The sequence below is a fragment of the Thunnus maccoyii genome, chromosome 20 (genome assembly GCF_910596095.1).
Source record: "Thunnus maccoyii chromosome 20, fThuMac1.1, whole genome shotgun sequence".
Taxonomy (NCBI): domain Eukaryota; kingdom Metazoa; phylum Chordata; class Actinopteri; order Scombriformes; family Scombridae; genus Thunnus; species Thunnus maccoyii.
In genome coordinates this window covers 1,119,236-1,146,714 of record NC_056552.1, presented here as the reverse complement: position 1 = coordinate 1,146,714, position 27,479 = coordinate 1,119,236, and the positions used below count along the sequence as shown (strand labels likewise).

At 42.6% G+C, this 27,479-nt stretch overlaps 1 protein-coding gene across 7 annotated transcripts; it reads left to right on the top strand.

The window, feature by feature from the left end:
- Positions 1-293: 293 nt before the first annotated feature.
- On the top strand, positions 294-27,479 carry jakmip3 (Janus kinase and microtubule interacting protein 3). Of its 7 annotated transcripts, none has more exons than XM_042397072.1 (24): positions 294-397; positions 3,080-3,286; positions 3,408-3,650; positions 6,475-6,714; positions 8,287-8,487; positions 12,653-12,766; positions 12,858-13,004; positions 13,240-13,377; positions 13,570-13,605; positions 13,856-13,927; positions 14,052-14,156; positions 14,855-14,983; positions 15,463-15,546; positions 16,379-16,441; positions 16,641-16,739; positions 16,841-16,939; positions 17,028-17,087; positions 17,405-17,470; positions 17,841-17,909; positions 20,180-20,257; positions 20,638-20,871; positions 21,058-21,123; positions 21,282-21,341; positions 25,755-27,479. In XM_042397072.1, exons 2-23 carry the CDS (start codon positions 3,152-3,154, stop codon positions 21,330-21,332), a joined length of 2,529 nt encoding a protein of 842 aa, XP_042253006.1. In that variant the 5' UTR covers positions 294-397; positions 3,080-3,151; the 3' UTR covers positions 21,333-21,341; positions 25,755-27,479. The 7 variants fall into 7 exon arrangements, with proteins under 7 accessions (XP_042253006.1, XP_042253005.1, XP_042253003.1 ...); XM_042397071.1 differs by having other exon boundaries at positions 12,858-13,013; positions 17,028-17,081; XM_042397069.1 differs by having other exon boundaries at positions 12,858-13,013.

Below are 27,479 nucleotides of genomic sequence, written 5' to 3'. Positions count from 1 at the left end.
GACGACAACAGAGGCTGCAGAGAGGCTAACAGCATCGGCACACAAACACACACTGACAGGAGCTAACTGCTAACTGCTCAGCCTTACACACACACACACACACACACACACACACACACACACACACACACACACACACAGAGACAGACAGACAGACAGACAGACAGACAGGTGGAGGGAGGCTGATGCTGCCAGCACACACACACACACACACACACACACACACATACACACACACACACACACACACACACACACACACATAGTGACAGTGAGCTGCAGTGAGGCTAGCTGGTTAGCATGCTGTGGATAGGAGGCTAACCTACTGACACACACAGACACACACACACAGACACACACATGCAGTGATGCAGTGTCCGAGGCTTCCTATTGGACGGTGAGTGATGGTAAATCAAATCTTTTCATGTGTGTTTGTTCAGTTAGGCCTGTGTGTGTGTGTGTGTGTGTATGTGTGTGTGTCTGTCTGTGTGTGTGTGTCTGTGTGTGCCTATGATGACAGTTGATGGTGTTGCCATGGAAATAGTCATGTATTCCCCCTGTGCTTTGCGTTGGTTGCCGTGGTAGCGTTCTGACATGAAGGCATCATTCACCAGGTGAACATGTGATCAGTTCGAGGTGGAATCAGGAGTTCAAGTACTATTATTACCGGTACTACTGCTGCTGCTGGTACTGCTGGTACTGTTGGTCCTGCTGGTACTACTGCCACTGCTGGTACTGCTGGTACTGTTGGTACTAGTGGTCCTGCTGGGACTGTTGGTACTGGTGGTCCTGCTGGTACTACTGCCACTGCTGGTACTGCTGGGACTGTTGGTACTGGTGGTCCTGCTGGGACTGTTGGTACTGGTGGTCCTGCTGGTACTACTGCCACTGCTTGTACTGCTGGTACTGTTGGTACTGGTGGTCCTGCTGGGACTGTTGGTACTGGTGGTCCTGCTGGTACTACTGCCACTGCTGGTACTGCTGGTTCTGTTGGTACTGGTGGTCCTGCTGGGACTGTTGGTACTGGTAGTCCTGCTGGTGATGTTGGTACTGGTGGTCCTGCTGGTACTACTGCCACTGCTGGTACTGCTGGTGCTGTTGGTACTGGTGGTCCTGTTGGTACTGTTGGTACTGGTGGTCCTGCTGGTACTACTGCCACTGCTGGTACTGCTGGTACTGTTGGTACTGGTGGTCCTGCCGGTGCTGTTGGTACTGGTGGTCCTGCTGGTGCTGTTGGTACTGCTACTACTATACTGCAACTGTCATGTTGTCTGTGAATATTTGTTGAAACTAAAGTACATAGTGTGTTTCCTGAAGGAGAAGAGCGGCTGCTGAGAGATGAATGATCATTAACCTGTGCAGGTGAATGACGGACCGATACCGCTGGTACCACCGATACTGCTGGTACCACCGATACTGCTGGTACTGCTGGTACTGCTGGTACTACTAGTACTGCTAGTACTACTTGTACTGTTGGTACTGTTGGTACTGCTGGTACTGCTGGTACTAATTGTACTGCTAGTACTACTTGTACTGTTGGTACTGCTGGTACTGACGGTACTGCTAGTACCAGCTGGTACTGCTGGTACTGCTAGTATTACTTGTACTGTTGGTACTGTTGGTACTGCTAGTATACTTGTACTGCTAGTACTATTTGTACTGTTGGTACTGTTGGTACTGCTGGTACGCAAACTGTTTCAGTTTTCCAAGAGAAGAGACTTCATGAGGATGAGTAGTGGGTTTGGTAAACGTTGGTCTCGTCTCCGTAACTTCTCCACCTTATAAGCAGCAGCTGCTTTAATAAACTTTGTTTCATCCAGAGACAGCAGGTGTCTGTCAGATGGTGTCAGTCTCAATAGGAAACTACAATATCAGCACAGCAACAGCAGGACAGGAAGATTCCCATCATTTATATATAACTCACTGAGTTTTAATCACTTTCTGATGTCAAAAAAGTGATGTATTTATCAAACTTGTGTGAGTGTGAGCAACACATTTATCAAGTGACTTCCTGCTACCAACTGCTGAGTGATCACATGATTGATCACATGAAGGAATAACCAATCGGAGATATGGGTTGACCCAACATCTGACATATTGTACATTCTTAAAACAATCCTGAGAGTTTATTCCGTGGTTTGTTATTTTTGCAAGAACATACATTATATAATTATCAATTTTAAAAAAGTTCAGATTTTTATATCTTTGTGAATAATGAACATGGGAAACAATCTAATACATTTATAATGTATGGATATATAAATCGTGATCAGATAAAAGGAAAATGTCTGAAATGGAAACTAAATTGTGCTGCGAGACATTATGCGCATCAGAAAAATCACAGAAAAATATCAAAAGCCGCAGTCATGACATCATTTCCTGTCTAGCTTCTGTAACTCAACACAATCTCTCATTCAGTATTTCTTATTTCGCTCTTTTTGAAAAAACACTGCGTTTTCTTTCCATATTCTCAGAGCGCTCAGGTCCGCTACAGCAGCCGCTGTCAGACATTTAAGCCCTTGTGAATTTAACAAAGTCAAACAACAGAAAAAACTACAGATCCCATTAAAAGAACTACAACAGCAGCTCAGGTACTTACATCACCATAACTTGATTTTGTCCACATCCATAAACCTCCTCTGTGCTTCCTCCTGCAGTCATTGTCGCTGTTTGCAGCTGTAATCTGAGCTGTGTAAAGACTTCTATCTGTTCTGCTGTTATTACAGACATGTCTGAACTCGCCGCCACACCTCCACTTGCTCATGGACTCATCTCCTCTGTTGGGCCGTGACATTTAGCCCACCTCTAGGACTTATGGGAAACAATGTTTGCTGAAAACATAAATATTGGATAAACAACAGTATCTGATTGTTTTTTATCTAAACATATGAAGCAAGCCACACGACATACTGTTAAGAAAGGTTTTGTTCCAAGGCTGGATTCATACTGACTAGCAGAGTTACACATGTTAATGTGGCTGATCAGAAAGTGATTGACAATCAAACCAATGCAGATTTATTCATACCTATATGGAATAGATTATAATGTAAATGTAGTAAATGTATCTGTGTGTCCACAGGTCCACATGTAGTCAAACTTCAGATTGACAGACAGCTCATTGGGGGGGCGGAGCCTGTAGGTGGAGGTGGTGATGTCAAAGCGAGCAGCAGGGGGGCGGGGGAAGGGGGAGCGACCTGATGCCATGGCAACCCTTCAAGCAGCCAATGAAGAGCTGAGAGCCAAACTGACAGACATACAGATAGAACTACAACAGGAAAAGAACAAGGTAAAGACGACAAAACCCAGAGTACTAATAATACTGCGTCTTCTGTAGTACAACAACTACTGACTACTGTCAAAGTACCATAACTGCCTGTTTATCTTTCTCTCTCCCTGTCTGTCTTCAGGTGAGTCGTCTGGAGAGAGAGAAGAGTCAGGAACTGAGAGCGGAGCATCACCGGGCAACGGTTGCCGTGACGGAACTGAAAACCAAACTTCACGAGGAGAAGCAGAAGGAGCTTGCTGTTACCAGGGAGACATTACTACGGCAACATGAGATGGAGCTAATGAGAGTCATCAAAATCAAAGACGGAGAGATTCAGCGTCTGAACGGACTGGTGCTAACACTGCGGGACGGATCTGCTGACAAGGTGACCCATCTGACTCACACCTGTCTGTTTACCTGTCTGTCTGTCTGCCTTCTCAGGTGAGAGGGAAATAAAACTCCTCCTCCTCTCCTTTCTCAAATCCATACATCACCCTGTTTATCCAGGTCCAGCTTTTAGCGGCAGCTGTTTAAGCAAAGTAGTGCCTAAGTCCTTTTCAGAAGCCTCATCATCCTGACTCTCCTGGAGGATCTCAAGGTGTTTCCAGACCTGATGGGATCTATAATCCCTTCAGAGTGTCCAGGTCTCCTCCAGGTTTGTCCAGGATGTCTCCACAGAGTGTTGTCTGGGAGGGTCCTGATTAGAAGCTGAACCATCTCAGCCTGAGAAACTTTCTACTGCTTGAGCTGCAATCATGATGCGTCGCTCCCTCTTCACCACAACAGTCTGGTACAGAGTCGTCTTTCCTGCAGACGTAGCACCAATCTGTTGGTATATCTCAGCTCCATTTTACCCTCACCTACCATCAAGATACTTAAGTCCTCAGCAATTCACTCCCAACCTGAAAGGAAAGAGGGAACCGAGGATACAGGCAAAGCTCTCACTAGACTGGACTGAATGACTCATAGCAACGACTCCAGTGCTTCATAATCCTGCAGTACCCCCAACAGGATACTACAGGGGTCATAAACCTTCCCCAAGTCCACAAAACGCATGTAGACTGGATGAACAAACTCAGTCCCCCTGAATCTGAGGCCTGAATTACTCCCTCTGGCCTCCCAGTACCTGTCTACCGCTTCAGGAGTCTTCAGCAGCAGGTTTATTGGTTGCTGCCAGCAGTTGCCTTTGAACACTCTGACAGTCAGACTCTTGACTTCTTGTCCCCAGCCTTCCCTGGGACACCAGACAAATCTTCCTGAGTTGAAGGCCTCATAGACAGGGATCTTCCTACCCTGGAAGGGTCTTCCTACTTCACCCTGTTTGTGTTTAACAGCAGTCTGTCCTGCAGTGGTGATCAGCTGACAGCTCTGCTCCGCTCTTTACTTGTGTGTCTAAGACAAACAGCTACAAATCTGATGATACAACTGCAAAATCAATCATCTACCTTTGGCCTCAGGTGATCTGGTACCAGGTGCAACCTCAGGCCACACTCAGACAGCCCTCTCATTCATTTGAATGGGGATAGTGCATTTACTGCAGTGGTCATCTGGCAAAAAGTTGAATTGGGCTCAACGCAACCCGACGTCATGTGGCAAGGTGCTGCAGTGGCCAATCACATACATGCAAGCGCACATTCCTGGTGGATTACTTTGTAAGAGTTGCAAAATCCTGTCTGTGAGTATTACAAACTGCTTTGCAGTGTTTTGACTTCTGATAAGTCCTTAAATGCATTAATCTGTAACTCCAACTTGACTTCCTGGATCATAGTTTATTGTCTCACTGGTACCTCAAACAACATGCCCCCGTACTGCAACCCTACTATTTTCACACATTGCTGTTTTTGGTGTGAAAGCAGCTTTATAGTCAGACATGGTGTTCATTATGAACAGCTAGATAAGAAGACACCACTCAGGTTCAGATCAGACAGGCCGTTCTTCCCAATCACCTTCCTCCCAGTGTCTCCATCATAGCCCACATGAGCATTAAGGACCAGCAGAACTATGACACTATGCAGTCCTGATCCAGGAGTTTGGTTCCAGAGCTAGTGCTCTCACACTTTGGTTCCTCCTACATCAGACAGGTGATGTTCCCCATAGAACCAGTTTTTGTATTCTGGTGTCAGCTGAAGGCCCACCCGCCAGCATTTCGAGTGGTGCCCACATGTCATCTCTCCCAGCTGTGCCTGACTGGGCCCCATGAGTGCAGCGACACATTGCAGCAGCCTGCCAGTCATGTAGATTCACTTTGTACAACGTCAAGAGGATTTGGCCGTACCTGCGCTAGTACAAGCGTTGGTCAACTCATGACTGGACTACTGCAACTCACTCCTGGCTGGACTCCCAGCATGCACCGTTAAACCTCTGCAGAGCACTTGTACCTGGTCAGCTAGTTGAGAATGCCTTGCTTGTAAGTCGCTTTAGATAAAAGCATCTGCCATATGACAAAATTTAAATGTACAGTGAGTGAAGGACTGGCCACCAAGTTCTCTACAGTGAACTCTGATCCAGGCCTGATTCCAGGAGGGGGTCCTGGTTAGAGGTCTTCACGGGTCCACTCAGTTCTGAGGAAGTGAGACCCAACCAGGGACCCGAATTGGACCGGGTCCAAATTCTACCTCCTTTAATTTGTCAGGTCTCCTTTTAGTGTCACAGGTCTGTAATATGTCCAACACCTGAGTTGATCCGAACAGACCCAAGTGTAAGCTATCAGCTCTGATCACATGGTCACAATCACTGCAGGAGGAAAACAGTGTGTTTAGAGACAAGAGGAGAATATCAATGGTGAAGTGAAAAAAATCGACATGAGGAACAAGTTGAAGGAGAAGGAGAACAAGGAAAATTGGAAAATCGGTTGTATACAAGATTTATGCTGTAAATTTAGAATAAATAGATTAGAACATTTATTTTTGTCTATCTATCACTCAGTTAGCTACAGAAGGTTGTATTGTTGGTACAGGAGGTGGAATATGATTGTAAGTTATGTTTTGTTATTATATTGCATGTTATAAATTTGTGTTTGAAGCATAAAAACTAATTATTTTCATTTAAATGACTTTACATTCTTTCTTAGACCATCATTATTATAATACTGCTGCTCTTTCCCACTGCGGCTGCTTGTTAATTGATCAGATTAATTGATAGTGTACCAGGCTGCTGCCAGTGTTCTCTCTGTCAGATGAATATCTAACAGTCTTAGTCTGGTTCTGCAGGTGAGGAGCGCCCTGATGGCAGAGGTGGAGGAGACAAGGAGGAGCTGGGAAGCAGAGCGCTGTCGCCTCCAGCAGGAGGTTCAGGAGCTGCGAGGAGCAAAGAGGGGCGCAGACGAGGCTCTGGCATCAGCTCAGCAGGCCAGCCAGGCCCGAGCAGCCGAACTACGATCAGCTCATCACCAACACCAGGAGGAGCTGAACAGAACCAAGAGAGATTGTGAGAGGGAGATCCGCCGACTGGTACGAGTTAACACACACACACACACACACTCACACACACACACACACACGTGACAATTAACATACATGTGACTTTCAACGCGCACAACTGCTCATGTTTGGGTTGTAGAGCAGCACATTGTGGATTTGGCTTTAAGAACATGATGATCCAAACAAACTATACAAAAACAAAAGTAAGTTAGCTAATAAAGATGAAAATGAGAGCGGACTTCCTACAAACTGATGGACTCTGATGAATGAATGAATGAACAGATGATTATTAACATGAACAGATGAAAGAACAAAGACTGGCTGAGCTCCACAGACTGGAACAATACAACACACACAGCTGTGAGACTGTGAGGGTCAAACACAGACTGATACGACACACACACACACACACACACACGATCAGCCTCACACACCAAACTAAAGCGTCTCACTTCAGTTCACTTCCACTCAAGTTGTTGAGAAAAATAAAAAGCAGCTGTTACTTTATTAAAAAAAATAGAACAAGTAATAATTAATTTGTGGTTCAACAATTACAAATAATTGAATTCATTCACACTGAGGGGAAGAAGTCAGACAGATGAGTTTGTTCTCCCTGATCTCAGCAGCAGCAAGATTATGCAGTTATATGGTGAGTAGATAGTGCCACAATTACCTACCATGTCCACATGTTACATGCATCTAGTGTCAAAATAAAGAGCTTCCATGTTCATGGGAAGTAACAAAATAAAAGCAATACACTTACAAATGTAAGCTTCACACACATGAAATACACTGTATTAGGGTCATTTACACATATTGTTAATGATTAACATGAGTTTCTGCAATAAAACTATTTTCGGGTTGTGGATAAGTAAAATAATATGTTAAACATACAAAATAGCCTAAATCTGAACCAATCCCATCTGACAACATCATCACAGAGTCTACATAAAAACAAACATCTTAGAAATGCTGGTGATGTCCATGTCTGATAGTAACCAGGTGTATTACACAGTTTTAAAAGTACTGAGTTCAAACGTATATATATAGATGGCAGTTTATGATATAAGCCAACATCGCACCACCACCAAGAGATGTTCCTTTCATTGACTCGCCTTAACAACGCCACTGATCTCTTGTCTGCAGTCTCAATCAATCTCATTCAAAACTCCACACATGAAAGGTTGGACTGCTCCTGCTCCTTCTCCTGGTAATCAGTGAGACAGAGTCTCACCTGGATGTTCTTTAATCAGTTCTTAAACACACCTGCAGAGCATCTGAGTTTTAATCAGAATATAGCAGTAAAGTGTAACAGAGAATAAGATCCAAGAGACAACAGGAAGAAGAAGGAAGAAAGAAGAAATACTTTAGATTCATTACATTTTTACACAAAAACTAAAGGTGTCTCCGTGTTTGTAAATCTTGCAAAGAAAAGAACATATAACTCCGCCCCTTACCTGTCTGTCTACCTGTCTATCTGCTTAACCCCACCTCTTTCCTGTCTGTCTACCCGTATATATGACTAATCCCACCTCTTACCTGTCTGTCTACCTGCTTGACTGACTAACCCCGCCCCTTACCTGTCGGTCTACCTGTGTGCAGATGGATGAGATAAAGCTGAAGGACAGAGCTGTCAGTGTATTGGATAAAGCCCTGGGGCTTCAGGCTGGCCACGCCCACCGCCTGCAGCTGCAGACTCAGGCTGCCGAGCAGCAAATCGCAGCCCTGAGAGACGCGCAGAGGGCGGGGCTAAACCACCCTGGCCACGCCCCTAATTCTACCCCTAACACTGCTCCTCACATTGTAAGCTCCGCCTCTTCCTGCTTGTACAAACTGCATGTTCCTGTTCACCTCATGTCACAGTTTAACCACGTTTACTTCACCATAACATCACATGTCAGGCTCCGCCCCTTCAGAGTCATTATTACGTCAAACGCATGACCACAACAGCATGACTCATACCTTTACCTGAGAGGTCTTCCCACAATCCTTTGCTCACTCTTGACTAGTCCTTGTTGCTCTTTCAGTCAGAGATGGGTCATGTGACCAGGCGTTTTTTTTTTTTTTTTTCTTTTCCAGGTGTCATAATTGAGAGTTTCAGACTTGTAAACAGCATTTAAAACATCCAAGTCATAAATACAACTGAGTTTTCTGAAAGCTGTGATACGTCCTTTTGTTTAGTACGAACAAAGACGAACATCTGACATCAACCAAACACCAACATTCAGTGTGATTAAACCCAAATTTAGTGTATGAGCTGTGAAATTACACATGATTTTAATCCTCATACATGGTTGTTTAACATAAATGAGCCAGATGTTTGGCTATCTATACATAAAAGGAGAAATAACACAATAAAGTGGAAACTGCTTTTAGTCACATCTGTCTGGGTCAAATTGATCACTATAAGCAGATGATTATTATACTGGAATTTTTATTATTTATTTTTTCTTTATTCCTTATGCAGATTACCATCTAATTGGCATTTATATATTTACTACATGAATATAAAGTAATAAAACGGGCAGCTTCGCTATTTACTGAATTGTACATGATATAGCTGTTTAAACGCTTGTTGTTTTACAGCTGCATCTCGTTGCCTCGTTTTTGGCAATTTGTCATGAACTTGGAGGAGACGATGTTTTTCATTGAGAGAAAATAACTTTTCTTTTTCCCATCATGATTTCAGTGCGCAAGCAGCAGCAGCCTCAGGTCACCAGCTGGAAGCAGACAGGTTATAATGGTGCTGCAGCCGCTAGGAACATATCAAACGTGTATCATATCATGGCAAGTAAAAAAAAAAAAAAAAAATAGAATTACTGTAATTTTTTAATTCCATATGTTGTCTTGTATGAAAAGACCCAAAATGAACACTGAAAGCAGAATACTTGATTACTATAAGTGAATTATTTAAACATTATTTGTATAGTAATAATTCTATCCTGAGCTTTTTTATCCATATAAGCAGTTGATCACTGTAACTGTGATCACTAGAAGCTGTTTCCACTGTAATGACAAATACAACACTGCATAACTCTTGTCATGAGAGTAGCTACAAACACAAATTGAACAATGAATATGTTTCAGTTCAGATCTTCCTCACTGAAACCACAATCCTAACATCCCCCGGCGGGCCAGGATAAATACCTGCAGCTACTACACAAGGCCGAGTCTTCTGGGCTTTGAGTGGGAAAGGTTGATTATGTCATTTAATCCAAAGTGTCAGTTAGTTCTCTTTCAAAAGACAAAAGCATCAAGTTGTTCAGGTGTCCAGTCAACATGGACGATCTTTGGCGCATCTGGATCTGTTATTACACCGGATTTGGTGACTGAATGGGTCCTTTTAGAGCCAACAAACATCTCACAACCATCCTGCTACAACTTCACTTCAGGCACGGCCTGGTCCAAACACGTCTCATCCTCTGGACGTGTTTCTTTTTAAAAAGCGGCTCAAACATAGCTGTTTAGCCATACAGCTAGCTGCTAGCTACACGAAACCAAGTTGTGACAGCACATGCACGATGTAGCCTAACTTCAGTCACGTGCAGTAAGAGAGGAAGCCTTCATGAATCTGCTGACTAATAGACTGACAGCTTGCCCACCCAATCAGATTCATGAAAACTTCCTCTTACATGGTTGAATGACTGAGTTTTCATGAAACTAATAGGGTGGGCAAGTTGTCAATCTGAATTTTAGGGTGGGGGGAGGGGGGGCACAAAATCCCAATTGGACAGGCATTGCTCCCCAGTGCCCCCTTGTGCCACCGGCTATGCACCACACCCATCCTGTGTGAGGTGAACACACAGGTCTGACTTACGAGTTGACCAGTTGTAGAAACTCAGACTTAAGGACCACCTGAACATGTGATGAATCTCAGGCAGTGGTGGAAGAATCACTCAGATCCTTCACTTAACTAAAAGTACCAATACAGCAATGTAAAAATACTCCATTACAAGTAAAAGTCCTGCATGAAAAAAATACATAAGTATTATCAACAACAACAGAGCTGGAGGTTCTGAGCTACTTAACGGAGACAAGCAAGCTTCCAGATCATCGAACGAATCTGCTGTGTGATATGACAGAGAGAGAAAAGTTTAAGAGACTTAATCGCCTTTGGGTCAGACACGAGGTACATAAGGAATCTGAAGTATATTCCTCATTTGGGTTTAAGAAAAGTAAAACAACATCAACAATGAGGATATTTACAATAAATTAGATGTATGACAAAATGGTGAGCCTGATCAAAATATGTAAAATAAAAGACACAATCTTTACAACAAGCAGCAATTACACTTTCTACTGGAGGTAGATATTACATACATTGAGACATTTCACATCCGTTGACAATAATGTCAGGTATAACTCACCATGTTCAGCTTCAGGCAAATTCTCAGTTAGAAGAATCTGCATCTGTAAAATAACGCTTTTAGAACAAAACAAAATGTCACAGACTATGTGCAAACCTACCAATGATGCCCCTCTGGTATGTTGTTAAGGAATGCTAAGCATCAGAAGAGGTTAAACCAGAAACTGTGAAGAAAATCAATACTGCATTTCCAAAAGTTTGAAGAAAACAAAGTTCTTAGCAGTAGACATAGAAGACTATACCGCAGGCCATGGTTGACATTTTCAATCCCGAGTGACGCTGCTCTTGCAGTTGGAGACTTTAAAGACTCTTCATATTCAAAGTCCTCCAGTCATGTTATGATGTTCAGGTCAACATTATAAATTATTGGGGTGTGATAAGACACATACGCCTTTGTGTATGTCACATTAAGTAATAAGACATGTCGTACAATCATAAAAACATGGCTACAAACCTTTATTATACCCCAACACCCAAGACCTTTCAATTCCCTGAGCTCTCAACGCAATTGGATTGGTTAGGGGACAACCCGCGCAATCTCATTGGACGGGGAGGGGAAAGGAGACAGGACATAAACAGAAAAGGAGAGCTCTGATTGGACGAGGGGTCGGATCATCTAAAGTTCAACCTGTCAGTTAATGAAGGGGGTTTCATATCACTCTCTAACGTTATTCCTTCCTGCTTTAGTTACCAATACTGTTAAAATCTCTTCAAAAATCTTTGTGTAAGTCCACGACCTTAGAGAGACGACCCAGCTGATTGACTGTAAAAACTTTCTGAAGATTAGAAACGCTTTCAGACTCGTCCTGTTCATAAAGTTTCCCCCAGATGTTGTTAGTCCAAAGAGGAGATCGCCTCTCTGAAGCCTTTTCTCTCACAACAAATGCAACATGAAATATTTCCATCAAAGCATAAACCTCACACTTTGTTTTCATTTCATCACAGTGATGGGGGGGGCAGGGGGGGGGGGGGGGGGTCTTTCTCATCTCCTCCCACCTTCATCACTAGCAGAATGTGTGTGTTTGCGTGTCTTCTGTCACTCTGCTCTACTCGGGATCAGTTTGTTGTCAATGATATAAAAAAACAAATTTTGTCACATTCCCATAAAACTACATAAGTACAGAAAACAGCTGTTTGAAAAGTAACCAAAGTGATGTCATGTGACCACACTTATATATAATAGAGTTGCAACTACCAGTTATTTTCATTATAGATTAATCTGTCAATTATTTTCTGGATTTATCGATTAGTTGTTTGGCCCCAAAAAATGTCAGAAAATGATGAGAAGTGTGGATCAGTGTTTCCCAAAGTCCAAGACGACGTCTTCAAATTCAGTTTACTGTCACAGAGACTTAAGAACTAAAGAATTTGGAGATTTTTCATTAAAAAATGACTCAAAATGATATTTGGCAACTAGTTGATTAATCGACTAATCATTGCAGCTCTAATATATAAACTATATAATTCTTTCAGTTATTATGTCTATGATGTGAAGTCTGGTCTCCTCCTCACACTTTGCTCTGTATAAACTTGCATGATGTAATATGATTTTGCGTGTGTGTGTGTGTGTGTGTGTGTGTGTGTGTGTGTGTGTGTGTGCAGTCTCAGGAGGAACGGGACACTCGGAGGTTTCAGTTGAAAATCGCTGAGCTCAGCGCAGTCGTCAGGAAGCTGGAGGATCGAAACGCTCTGCTGTCTGAAGAACGCAATGAACTGGTAACATGGATCCCTGTATTTCATATTTTCTACGTATATTTTCTCTGTTTTGTGTTTCATATATTTTCTGTGCGGTGTGTGTTTTCTGTAGCTGAAGAGGCTGAGGGAGGCAGAGAGTCAGTTTCTTCCTCTTCTGGACAAAAACAAACGTCTGAGCAGGAAGAATGAAGAGCTGGCCCTCGCGCTGCGTCGCCTCGACAACAAGCTTCGCTTCGTCACTCAGGAGAACCTGGAGATGGTAACTATGGTAACCCCTGACCCTGTACTCCTGTACCCGACAACACACGGACAAACACAGTCTGAGTGCTGGTTCTGTCCCAGTTAAACCAGTTAAACTTCACAGTCAGGTCAGATACAGAAACAGTAACTCATTTTGGATTTGTAGTACTCTGTCCTACAAAACAATTTTAACATGTTTGCTGACCACAGCCACCAGTTACCATGGTAACAGCAGTGTTCGTAATGGTCCACAGAGGAGACCCAGCTCACTGAATGACCTGGACCGCAGCCACTCCAGCAGTTACCACGGTTACAGCCAGGAGGACAGAGAGATGGAGTTTCTACGACTTCAAGTTCTGGAGCAACAACACATCATAGACGACCTGTCAAAGGTACCACTACTACTACTACTGATACAACTGCTACTTCTACTACTAATACTACTACTACTGTTAATACTACTACTACTACCACTACTGTTGATACCACTACTAGTAGTACTACTACTAATAATACTAATAGTACGACTTCTACTACTGATACTACTGTTACTACTAATACATTTTACATGAAATCTTTTCCAGGCTCTGGAGACAGCTGGTTATGTAAAGAATGTTATAGTAAGTATTGAGTAGTACTACTTGTTCTACTGCAAGTACTACTACAGCTGTTACTAAGTACTGCTACTGTCTCTAATGTGGCTGATGATGAGTTAAATGTATTTTCCTAAAGCTACATTACAGTTTACCGGTTTGAAATCCAAAACATCTCACATCAGAAACCCTTCATCTCACGTCAGAGACCCTTGATACATATCTCAGGATCAGCTCTTGATCCAGAACACAGACATGTTGTGTTTGTGTCCTTCAGGAAAGAGACATGTTACTGAGATACAGACGACAAGAATCTGTGAGGAGGAAACGAACCTTCAGAGCCTGCAGGGTGAGACTGTCCGTCTATATCTGTGTCCTGTTAATCGCACCGCCTTCTGGTGGGTTAGCTGAATTACATAAAACACTGTGTGTGTGTGTGTGTGTGTGTGTGTGTGCGGGTATATTGTTTGCAGGTCATAGAGACATTTTATGGCTATGATGAAGAAGCGTCGGTGGACTCTGATGGATCATCTTTGTCCTTTCACACTGACCGAACCCCCGACACTGAACCAGACGAGGTACGTACCAGACTCCCACACACACACACACACACAGTGTAATAATCCACTTACTCCGATGTGCAGAACAATAATTCTAGGGCTTGAGTTGCACCTGGAACATTTTGGCAGTGCACCACTTATCTGAACTAGGTTGGAGTTACCTTGGTTGTCTCTATATTTAAACGATATTGCGTCTCCCCCTCCCCTCTCTGTGACGGTCGCCTTTGAGTGAAGCCATTCGAAACAACTATAAACACAATTGATTTCCAACGTGATCGGACAGCACGTTGTAAGAACCAGTTCTGATCATAAAACAGCTGTCAGCAGATGTCCTGACTTCTTGCAGGAAACACAAAGCTTGCTTTCCTTTTCCACTGTGGAACAACTAAACTGAGTCAGTAATAGTTTCTCCTGCAGCAAAACTAGACTCAGTAACAGCTTCCACTGCAGTAACTAAACTGTGTTAGTAACACTTTTCACTGCAGCACAACCAAACTGTGTTAGTAACAGCTTCCACTATAACATCTTCACTTTTTTTTCGTAATAGTTACAGCTGATGAGCCATCGTTGGGAAAACAAAGGATCACAATATTATTTTATTCCTTTCTTTTTTTCTGCTGCACCAAAAACATACCGAACCGTGAATCTTGTGTGTTGTTACACCCCTACTGTACACACCTGTAAACACATGACTACTGACTGGTTTTGTGTTGCAGGTGTGTGTCCGTGAGGAGGCGGAGCTTCGTTACCGTCAGCTGACTCAGGAGTATCAGGCGCTGCAGCGAGCGTATGCTCTGCTGGCGGAGACGAGTGGCGGGAACTACGACGCTGAGAAGGAGATCAAGGTAACGCAGCCTCTGAGCAAGGCACTAACAAGTCATTGGTTCTGTTCCCTGTAGTGGATTAAGGCACTAACAAGTCATTGGTTCTGTTCCCTGTAGTGGATTAAGGCACTAACAGGTCATTGGTTCTGTTCCCTGTAGTGGATTAAGGCACTAACAGGTCATTGATTCTGTTCCCTGTAGTGGATTAAGGCACTAACAGGTCATTGGTTCTGTTCCCTGTAGTGGATTAAGGCACTAACAGGTCATTGGTTCTGTTCCCTGTAGTGGATTAAGGCACTAACATGTCATTGGTTCTGTTCCCTGTAGAGGATTAAGGCACTAACATGTCATTGGTTCTGTTCCCTGTAGAGGATTAAGGCACTAACAGGTCATTGGTTCTGTTCCCTGTAGAGGATTAAGGCACTAACAGGTCATTGATTCTGTTCCCTGTAGTGGATTAAGGCACTAACATGTCGATGACTCTCCTCTGTGTGTTTCAGACCAGAGAGCAGCTGCTGACTGAAATCAGTCAATATGAAAGCAGAGTTGCAGATCTGGAGTCAGCACTGAAACAACAAGGACTGGTAACACGCACACATACATGCACACAAACACAATAAAACAAAAATGAAATGTAAAAGATGGAGTGATGACTGACACAGAGGTGATGAGCGGAGGAAGAAGTCTATCAGATATGAAAGCTCAACATAAACAGAAACAAACAACACAATTGGTCCTTAGACAAGGTGAGATCATTGTCTGCATTCTGATTGGTTCCAGGGAAGACTCCTGGGTGTCTTCATGCTGATCAGAAGAGCAGAGAACCAATGAGAACGAGACAGAGGTAGAACAAACCGTAGAGTGTAGAACCGGGAGGCCAATCATGTGCCACAATGAGACAAACAAACAACAGCACCTCCTGTGATCAGCTGATCACCTGCGCTGCATTTCAACACACATACACACAGCTGGGTGGAGACGTCAGCCCGCATGTGTCCTGCTGCTTGTTATGTAGAGGTGAGGGTGAGTCACCAGGTCACATGTAGGTCAGGTGTGATTATCTGTCAGCTGATTATCCAACAGCAGCAGGTGCAGGAAGCACTGTGTCATCTTTAATAACAGGATGGAGCTCTGCAGTGACATCACCTGCTCAGCTGATCAGCTGGAGTCAAAACATGCAGACTGTTGGCTCTCTGTGGTACATGACTGGACACCTCTGACGTAGAACATGGAACATATAGAACATAGATCATAGAACATAGATCATAGAACAGGTCTGTTAGAGGTCTGAAAAATACTTTTCAGTCGTTGACTGCTGACACTGTCCGTCTCTCCTCCTGTCTCTTTCTCCTCCCGCCTCTTTCTCTTCCTGCCTCAATCTCCTTCTGTCTCTCTCTCCTCCTGTCTGTCTCTCAGGATGTGAAGTGGGTGGAGGAGAAGCATCTGTTGTATCAGAGGAACCAGCAGTTGGTGGAGAAGGTGGAGTCTGTTTTCAATGATAAATATTTGGTCCTCTGTAGCTCAGACATCTTCAGATCTTATAGTGTTTTTATTTTTCACACATGTACAACAGCATGAAACCAGACAGCAGATATAAGTGCAACATGTTGGCTCCAGGTTGGTGAAGACAGAGAGGATCATGGGATTTGAAGGCCTAAAGGTGGTTGATATGTTGCAGGTGAGGCAGATGGAAGGTGAAGAAGTGCAGCTGCAGAACGACATCCAGGACGTCAGAGACCAGAACGAGCTGCTGGAGTTCCGAATCTTAGAGCTGGAGGTGAAAACAGTGAGTCAGACATTTCAACCACAGTATTAAAACAAGCAGACTGACTGACACGCTGTCTCTCTGTGTCCATGGCAACCCTGTTTACTGTTCAGGAGAGGGAGCGCCGCTCACCGGCCATTAACTTCCAACAAATCCATTTCCCAGAAGGCCTCAGTCCTCTGCAGATCTACTGTGAGGCAGAGGGAGTCACTGTGAGTACACATGAGAACACCTGAGCACATCTGAGCACACCTATCGATTTACACGTCAAACTGAGTTAATTGTCATTATTTTGAACAGGACATTGTGATCAGTGAGCTGATGAAGAAGTTAGACATTCTGGGAGATAACGCCGTAAGTGTATGTTGCATTTATTTTGTACATGTATGTGTCCGTTTGTGACGACTGTGTTCAGATTTAACCTTCGAATGATTTTAATCTCCCTGTCAGACCTTCATACTTTCATGATGATATGTTTTGATGTGTTTACATTTTGTTGATACACACGTGTGACATCCATGAAATGCATTATGTAAACTTGTTGATGTGTTTGTTAGTTTATCAAGTTGACATGTTGACTCTGATTATTAACAAACTGCCATCAACAGTCGCAAACGTCATGTTGACATGTTGTTTTCATTTTGTTTGACGTTGTTTTTTTGCATGTTTTACTGCAGAATCTGTCCAATGAGGAGCAGGTGGTGGTGATTCATGCCAGGACGGTGCTCACTCTGGCAGAGAAGGTAACAGACACGGTTTTTGATGGAAACATAGTGAACTGTTTGAAGTCTAAGCCTCACTCATCACTCATCACTCTCTTTCTCTCTCTCACACAGTTTTTGGTTGCTTTCACACTGGAAAAACCTAAAAGTCGACATTACAATTTTGAGTTGTCATTTAATTTCTTAAATTTTGGCTTTAGGTTGGTCCAATTTGAAATGTTCACTTATTATATTAAAAGAATAGCTCAGCTTAGCATAAAGAAAGGAGAGGAAACAGCCAGCCAGGCTCTGTCCAAAGGCAAAACCTGCCAGCAGCTGTAAAGCTCACTGATTAATATGTTATGTCTTGTTTAACTGTCTCCATTTTGTCCACCCGTCTGTCTCTGATCAGTGGTTGGAGTCAATTGAAGTGACGAAGTCCGCTCTGCAGCAGAAGATGTTGGACATTGCAAGCGAGAAGGTAAAAAAGTATTCTTGAAATTATTATTTGGGTAATTTTATGCCTGTATTAGATAGCAACTGCAGAGAAATGACAGTAAATGAAGCAGAGAGATGCATCAACTTTAGATTAGATTAGATCTTTATTGTTATTGTGCTCAGAAGAATGAAAATCTGTTCAACGCAATATGTGCAATATGATAGTGTTTGGTACGTCTGTAAAGTGTGTAGTAGATAATGAATGTGTGTCTTTTTCAGTCTTTGGTTTTGGGGGGTAAACAGAAGTTGCAGCTCTTGGAAAGAAGCTGTTTTTTAGTTTGTTTGTTCTCCTTTTGATTGTCTTGTATCTTCTTCCAGAGGGGAGGGAGGCAAACAGACAGTGTCTGAGATGGGTTGGGTCTTTTATGATACCGCTGGCTTTCTTTTGTAGTCAGCCAGTGTAAATATCCTTTAGAGGTGGTAGTGTAGTCCCAATGATCCGCTGAGCCACCTTCACCACCTGTTGCAGATCCATCTGGTCTTCCCCAGTACAGCTTCCGTATCACAGGAAGTATAGTTCCTGCTGGGCCTTCTTCACCAGGTGAGAGATGTTTACATACCATGTGAGGACTGCGGTGATGTAGACTCCCAGGAATTTGAAGTTCTCCGCCCTCTCTACCTCCTCCCCTCATATGCAGAGTGCTCAGTGTGCCTTGATCTTCTGAAGTCTTTTATCTATCTCATCTATTATCTCCTTAGTTTTAGTGATGTCGAGGTCCGGGTTGTTATGGGAATACCACTCAGATATTGTTATTATTATTATTATTATTATTATTATCATTATTAGTCTTTATTAAACAAGGACATGCACAAAAAACATTAATCTCCAAATGAGAGGAGATGATTTATGCCAGATTTAGGTTTTAGCATTCAGCTGCATTCCCTAGGCAGGTACACAGAACAATTACCAGATAATAAAAACATTCATTTACATGCAACACCAGTACATAGTCTCTATTATACTAACAATTCTACAGACAAATCTAAAAACACACATCAACATATAAATGCCAGCACATTCATCCAGTACAACTATAGAATTACAATTTATTACAATTCAAAATCTGAATCACTGTAAAATGAATGTTGATATGACTGGTTGCTCAATATCCATTTTTTTGCACCACGCGAAAAAGAATGAAAGTCTTTGCAAGTTTTAAGCTCAGCTGGAAGCATATTCCAATGTTTGATGGCCATAAATGAAAAAGCAGATTATGCAAAGGCGGTCTGCCGCAGAGGGATGTGTAAGCCTGAGTTTAGAGCAGATCAAGAGGTTCTGCTCATTTGTTTGGAGCGGAGCTGAAAAAAGCTCTTCAATGGTGGAGGAGCAGCATTGTGAATTATCTTGAATACCAATCGAACTTCTGAAAACAGAATGAGATTTGTGGTGTCGAATCTCTTCCCTGTAGGCTGTTTCATTGTTGTTTGTAATCAGTCCTACTGTGGTGGTGTTATCGGCAAATTTGACAATGGTGTTGGAGGGGTGAATGGGGGAACAGTCATGTGTAAAGAGGTGTTCAGGATCAGAGTTGAGGAGGTGTGACCTCCAATCTTGACATTTTGGGGTCTGTTGCTTAGAAAGTTAATTATCCATGAGCACAGTAAACGGTGTTGATGTAGTGTTGATGTAGTTGTATGGTCTGGTCCTTCCCTGGTAGTGCAGGATGGGTGTTGACCTCTCCATTCTGATGGTTGAAGCGAGCATAGAACTGATTCGGTGTGTCTGGAAGACTGTTATCACTGCTAGTACTTGAGACTGTGTAACCATTCTTGTAGCCAGTGATTGTCCTTATCCCCTTCCTGATGCACCAGGAGTTGTTGTTATTGAAGTGCTCCTCTATGGGCTGTTTATACCTGTGCTTGGCATCTCTTATGCTCCTCCTCAGTCTCCCTTGTGCTTCTTTGTAAGCCTGAGTGTCTCCAGATTTAAAAACTGAGTCCATACCTCGCTGTTCAGCCATGGTTTCTGATTGGGAAACATGTTTACTGTCTTTGTTACAGTCACATTTGCAGCACAAAGTTTATGTTGGAGAGGACAGCTGATGTGTGTCTCTCCAGTTCTGCATCCTCAGTGCATATATTTCAATCTGTGATATCAAAGCAGTCCTGCAGTACTGAGGTAGCCTCCTCAGTCCATGTCTGAACTGTTTTTACAGGTGGTTTCTGTCTGCAGATTAGGAGTTTATATGCAGGGGTGAGAAACAGGGACACCTCACCTCTGTGACCTCTGTGAGTGTTGTTATTGTTTTGTAGGATCTGTTCAGTAAACAGAAGGGTTACCTGGATGAAGAGCTGGACTACAGGAAGCAGTCAATGGATCAGGCTCATAAGGTCAGTGTGACAGCTGCACAGGTACAAACACTTTTTCAACTGATGACAAAATAAAACACGACAACTAGCTGGATGGAAAGTGAATGATTATGAAATAGAGGTGTGTGGTCTTTATTTTAGAAAGGTTTTTATTTTTTCATTATGTGAACAAAAGAAAACCAAATAGAAACAGATGAACCAAGATAATTTCTGAACATGCTCTAGAAACTCCCTGAAACACTAACTCTGTTACAGAGCAGTCTAACTAAACACAATCTAACTAAAGACAGTCTAACTAAAGACAATCTAACTAAACACAATCTAACTAAAGACAATCTAACTAAACACTCTAATTACAGCACAGTTAATGTTGACTTTTTAAATGTCTGTCTGTGATGCAGAGAATCCTGGAGCTGGAAGCCATGTTGTTTGAGGCTCTGCAGCAGGAGGAAGACTCCAGGATGGTGGGATTAAAGATGGAGGAGGCTCGTCTGACTGAAACACTGACAGAGGACGAGAGAGAGGGGCTTAGGAGAGCCATGGACCAGTGGAAAAGAACTGTGATGTGTGAGCTGAGAGAGAGAGATGCCCAGATCCTCCGAGAGAGGATGGAACTACTGCAACTCACACAGCAGGTAAACTAGACAAGTGTACCTTCACACAACAGACTGGTAAGAACTCTCTGGTAACAACTGGTTAGCTAAATAACAGATTTACCTTTAAACAACAAGTAACAACAAGTACACCTTTAAACAAAAGATTGACCTGTAAACAACAAGTAAGCTTAATATCAATATTAACATGATGCTTGTGTGTTTCAGAGAAACAAGGAGCTAGAGGAATTTATAGAAGCACAGAAACGTCAGATCAAAGAACTGGAGGAGAAGGTATGAACCAATAGAAACAGAATTAAGGCTTGTTTTGGACCAAATATTCATATAAAGTTACTCAAGCGTTCAACAGCTCATTCATTACCGTGGAAACATAAAAATCTGCTTTGTGTAACTTCTACTAACTCTCAGCTATTTGCTTCTTTTTCTTTCAGTTTCTATTTCTGTTTCTATTCTTCTCTTTGGCCTTCATCCTCTGGTCCTAACAGCAGCTGGTGAGTCACACAGCAACTCGGTCAACTGCAGGAAAACGGGTTTTAGTGTGCTGACACGTACTACTGCAGGACAACAGAGTTTATTGCAGGATGACACATTTTTACTGCAGCACAACAGTTATACAGGTACACAGGGTTTACTCAGGCATACAGGTAATTACCCAAGTATACAGGGTTTAACCAGGTACAAAGGGTTTACCCTAAGTATACAGGGTGTACCCAGGTACACAGGGTTAACCCAAGTATACAGGGTTTACCCAGGTATACAGGGTTAACCCAGATATACAGACTTTAACAAGGTACAAAAAGTTTAACCAGGTATACAGGTAATTACTCAGATATACAGACTTTACCCAGATATACAGGATTTACTCAAGTATACAGTGTTTAGCCAGGTACAAAGGGTTTACCTAAGTACACAGGGTTTACCCAGTCTCACAGGGTTTACCCGGTTTCACAGGGTTAACCCAAATATACAGGGTTTACCCAGGTATACAGAGTTTACTCGGGTATACAGGGTTAACCCAAATAGACAGTGTTTACCTGGGTACAAAGGGGTTACACAGGGACACAGGGTTTACCCATGTACACAGGGCTTACCCAAGTACATAGGGTTTACCCAGGTACACAGGGTTTACCCATGTACACAGGGTTTACCCAAGTACACAGGGTTTACCTAAGTATACAGGGTGTACCCAGGTACATGGGGTTAATCCAAATATACAGTGTTTACCCAGATACACAGGGTTTACCTAAGTATACAGGGTTTACCCAGTTTCACAGGGTTAACCCAAATATACAGGGTTTACCCAGGTATACAGGGTTTACTCGGGTATACAGGGTTTATCCAGATACACAGAGTTTACCCAAGTACACAGGATTTACCTAAGTATACAGGGTATACCCAGGTACACAGGGTTAACCCAAATATACAGTGTTTACCAGGGTACAAAGGGTTTACCCAGGGACACAGGGTTTACCCATGTACACAGGGCTTACCCAAGTACATAGGGTTTACCCAGGTTCACAGGGTTTACCCATGTACACAGGGTTTACCCAAGTACACAGGGTTTACCTAAGTATACAGGGTGTACCCAGGTACATGGGGTTAATCCAAATATACAGTGTTTACCGAGATACACAGGGTTTACCTAAGTACACAGGGTTTACCCAGTTTCACAGGGTTTACCCAGGTACACAGGGTTTACCCATGTACACAGGGTTTACCCAAGTACATAGGGTTTACCCAGGTACACGGGGTTTACCCAGTTACACAGGGTTTACCCAAGAACACAGGGTATACCCAAGAACACAGGGTTTACCTAGGTATACAGGCAATTACCTAGATATACAGAGTATACCCAGATATACAGGGTTTACCCAAGTACACAGGGTTTACCCAAGTATACACGGTTTACCCGGGTACAAAGAGCTTACCCAGGTATGCAGGGTTTACCCAGTTTCACAGGGTTAACCCAAATATATAAGGTTTACCCAGTTCCATAGAGTTGACGCAAATATACAGGGTTTATCCAAATATACAACATTAACTCAGGTATACAGAGTTTACACAGGGTTTACCCATGTACACAGGGTTTACCCAAGTATACAGGGTTTTTCCAGGTATACAGGGTTAACCCAGATATACAGACTTTAACCAGGTACAAAAAGTTTAACCAGGTATACAGGTAATTACTCAGATATACAGACTTTACCCAGATATACAGGATTTACTCAAGTATACAGTGTTTAGCCAGGTACAAAGGGTTTACCTAAGTACAAAGGGTTTACCCAGTCTCACAGGGTTTACCCAGTTTCACAGGGTTAACCCAAATATACAGGGTTTACCCAGGTATACAGGGTTTACTCGGGTATACAGGGTTTATCCAGATACACAGAGTTTACCCAAGTACACAGGATTTACCTAAGTATACAGGGTATACCCAGGTACACAGGGTTAACCCAAATAGACAGTGTTTACCTGGGTACAGAAGGGGTTACACAGGGACACAGGGTTTACCCATGTACGCAAGGTTTACCCAAGTACACAGGGTTTACCTAAGTATACAGGGTGTACCCAGGTACATGGGGTTAATCCAAATATACAGTGTTTACCCAGATACACAGGGTTTACCTAAGTATACAGGGTTTACCCAGTTTCACAGGGTTAACCCAAATATACAGGGTTTACCCAGGTATACAGGGTTTACTCGGGTATACAGGGTTTATCCAGATACACAGAGTTTACCCAAGTACACAGGATTTACCTAAGTATACAGGGTATACCCAGGTACACAGGGTTAACCCAAATATACAGTGTTTACCTGGGTACAAAGGGGTTACCCAGGGACACAGGGTTTACCCATGTACACAGGGCTTACCCAAGTACATAGGGTTTACCCAGGTACACAGGGTTTACCCATGTACACAGGGTTTACCCAAGTACACAGGGTTTACCTAAGTATACAGGGTGTACCCAGGTACATGGGGTTAATCCAAATATACAGTGTTTACCCAGATACACAGGGTTTACCTAAGTATACAGGGTTTACCCAGTTTCACAGGGTTAACCCAAATATACAGGGTTTACCCAGGTATACAGGGTTTACTCGGGTATACAGGGTTTATCCAGATACACAGAGTTTACCCAAGTACACAGGATTTACCTAAGTATACAGGGTATACCCAGGTACACAGGGTTAACCCAAATATACAGTGTTTACCTGGGTACAAAGGGTTTACCCAGGGACACAGGGTTTACCCATGTACACAGGGCTTACCCAAGTACATAGGGTTTACCCAGGTTCACAGGGTTTACCCATGTACACAGGGTTTACCCAAGTACACAGGATTTACCTAAGTATACAGGGTTTACCTAAGTATACAGGGTTTACCCAGTTTCACAGGGTTTACCCAGTTACACAGAGTTTACGCAGGTATACAGGCAATTACCCAGATATACAGAGTATACCCAGATATACAGGGTTTACCCAAGTACACAGGGTTTACCCAAGTATACACGGTTTACCCAGGTATGAAGAGTTTACCCAGGTATACAGGGTTTACCCAGTTTCACAGGGTTAACCCAAATATACAGAGTTTACCCAGTTCCATAGAGTTGACGCAAATATACAGGGTTTATCCAAATATACAACATTAACTCAGGTATACAGAGTTTACACAGGATTTACCCATGTACACAGGGTTTACCCAAGTACATAGGGTTTACCCAGGTACACAGGGTTTACCCAGTTACACAGGGTTTACCCAAGAACACAGGGTATACCCAAGAACACAGGGTTTACCTAGGTATACAGGCAATTACCTAGATATACAGAGTTTACCCAGATATACAGGGTTTACCCAAGTACACAGGGTTTACCCAAGTATACAGGGTTTACCCGGGTACAAAGAGCTTACCCAGGTATACAGGGTTTACCCAGTTTCACAGGGTTAACCCAAATATATAAGGTTTACCCAGTTCCATAGAGTTAACCCAAATATACAGGGTTTATCCGAATATACAACATTAACCCAGGTATACAGGGTTTACACAGGTACACAGGGATTACCCATGTACACAGGATTTACCCAACTATACAGGGTATACCCAGGTACACAGGGTTTACCCAAATATACAGTGTTTACCTGGGTACAAAGGGTTTACCCAGGTACACAGGGTTTACCCATGTACACAGGATTTACCCAGGTATACAGGGTTTACCCAGGTACACCGGTAATTACCCAGACCTTGCCGCTGTTGCCAAGTGCTTGCTCATGGGGGTTTGTTGGATCTTTGTAAATTAAAGAGTACAGTCCTGTTCTGCTCTATGTGAAAAGTGCCCTTAGATGACTTTTGTTGTGATTTGGCGGTATGTAAATGAAATTGAATTGAATTGAATTGAATTGAATTAAATACAATTGAATATACAGGGTTAACCCAAGTATACAGGGTTTACCCAGGTATACAGGTAATTACCCAGATATACAGGGATTTACTCAAGTGCAAAGGGTTTACCCAAGTATACACGGTTTACCCAGGTACACAGGGATTACCCAGGTATACAGGGTTTACCCAAGTATACAGGGTTTACCCAGGTACACAGGGATTACCAAAGTTCACAGGGTTTACCCAGGTATACAGGGTTTACACAAGTACACAGGGTTAACCACCTGAGATGCTGGTTTAGTGTAACATTTTTTATTTTCTTCTACGGAGCAGAATTATCATATACATAAATGTATATATAAAATATTCTAAATTATATATAAATAAACTCTGTGCCTGCTGGTCACTGATATTGGTCAGAATTAATTTTCTATGAATCTAAATAAATGTATATGTATATTGTGTTATATTTTAAGATCGTGTTTATGTGACATCAGAGTAGAAATGTGCTCTCTTTGCTTTAGCGTCTGCAGGCCTGCAGAGTCCAGCAGCTGAACACTCAGTGGGGTCAGCTCAGTCTGGATTGGTCAAGAAGACAGAAGGATTCAGAGGGCTTCAGGTTTTGGAACCAGCAGCACCTGACTGAGGCATGTTGGCTTCACTGCCCTACTCACCTGCCTCTGGCTGCTATCAGCCAATCAGAGCAGAGCCCAGCTGTCAGCTGACTCTGGAACTACACTGTCACACCCTCCCAGAATGCCACTGTGTTCATTCAGAGACTGAGCTATGGATGGTTTCCATGGCAACAGAAGAATGTTGTGTTATAGAAGAGCGAAACCATCACCGGCAACATGCTAACTATCTTAGTGTTAGCTAATGTTTGCCAGAACGTTCTTTGTCAGTTAATTGATATGCAGCTAACAAACACACGTGCTGGCCTCAGCCAGCTGGACAAAAGTGGTGCTGGACTTCATACAGTTAGCTCAGCTAGCTGAACTTCCATTAGAGCTAGCTAAGCTAGCTGACTTCAGACATTGTTGGCTGAGATAGCTGGATAGCAACAGTTATCTTTGCCAGTTGACTTCAGAGTTAAAGTAGTTAATTGTGTCAATTAAAGGTAACTAACCGATTTGTGGGTTAATGAAGCTGCAGTGAGTCAGAGCTTGATGAAATACAGTAGGAGTTCATTAAGTGGTTGTGAAGTTACACACGGTTGAATCACCATAGAAACACGGTTGAAAAACAGAATCTGTTCTCACCTGTCCTGATTTAAGTTCAGATGAAGTAAACTTTGTTCTGATTGGCTGTTCCCCCTGCAGGGTAGAGAGTGGTTTAACACAATAGAGCCTTTCAGCTCACTTATAGAACTAAGGTTACTGCGGATAACCTTCATCACATCACAGGACCAAAAACTGATGAAGGAAACTCTTCCTCATGACCACAGGAGGTATGCTGGAGGTCAGAGCTGCAAGAAAAACAACTGAACTTTAAAAAGAAAACAATACCATGAAGCATGAAGTTTGAAAGAAGTGAAACTTGGTAATTAAAGCTGCTGCAGGTCATGTCGTCATTCAGCCGAGAGCGGACATGATGGGAAGTGAAACACGGTCCAGGTGATCCAGATTACAGGTGGTGAGGTTCAAACTGATGGAAGAAAGTACAATGTCAGTTCTTAGACTGGACTGAATTATGGAGGATAATTTCACAGAACAATAAAGAACACATATTATTCATAATTTATTACTATTATATGAAATTATGCATCTTTTTTCTGCTATGAAAGATAATCAGTTGATACTGAAATTACACTGACAGTTTGAAAAGGAAATCTTTAAATAAAATTATATCAATATTTTGTAGTTTAATCAATTGCAAAATAATGTTAATGTTTTATTGTTTTGCTTATCTGGTAAAATTTTTAATATTTTATTTCATGTCAGGTTTAGCGTTTCACTTTCCAGTTTGTCATTTCAGTGTGATGAAATTCTGGTTGGTATTATTTTTAACTTTTTTAACTGTGATTATCTTTACTATTTGTTTAAAACATGTTTTCTCTGTGAGAATTATCCTCCATTGGTCCTGCAGCGTTCAGAACAGAAACTGAGTATGTTTTAAAAACTGGATGCTGCAGTTGTACTTTTATTATTCCAGATGATATTTTTCTATCCCCGCTGTGAGTCTGATCTCAGTGAACATCTGAAGAGTCGGCACTTCAATGTAATTACAGATTAAAAATGGTGGAAAGGAGA

Bases quoted from the DNA above. Each gene is read 5' to 3' on its own strand.
- jakmip3 (XM_042397069.1), top strand. From the start codon at position 3,152: ATGTCAAAGCGAGCAGCAGGGGGGCGGGGGAAGGGGGAGCGACCTGAT. The intron at 6,715-8,286 runs GTACGAGTTAAC...ACCTGTGTGCAG, and splicing joins AGAGGGAGATCCGCCGACTG to ATGGATGAGATAAAGCTGAA. The intron at 20,872-21,057 runs GTAAACTAGACA...TGTGTGTTTCAG, and splicing joins TACTGCAACTCACACAGCAG to AGAAACAAGGAGCTAGAGGA.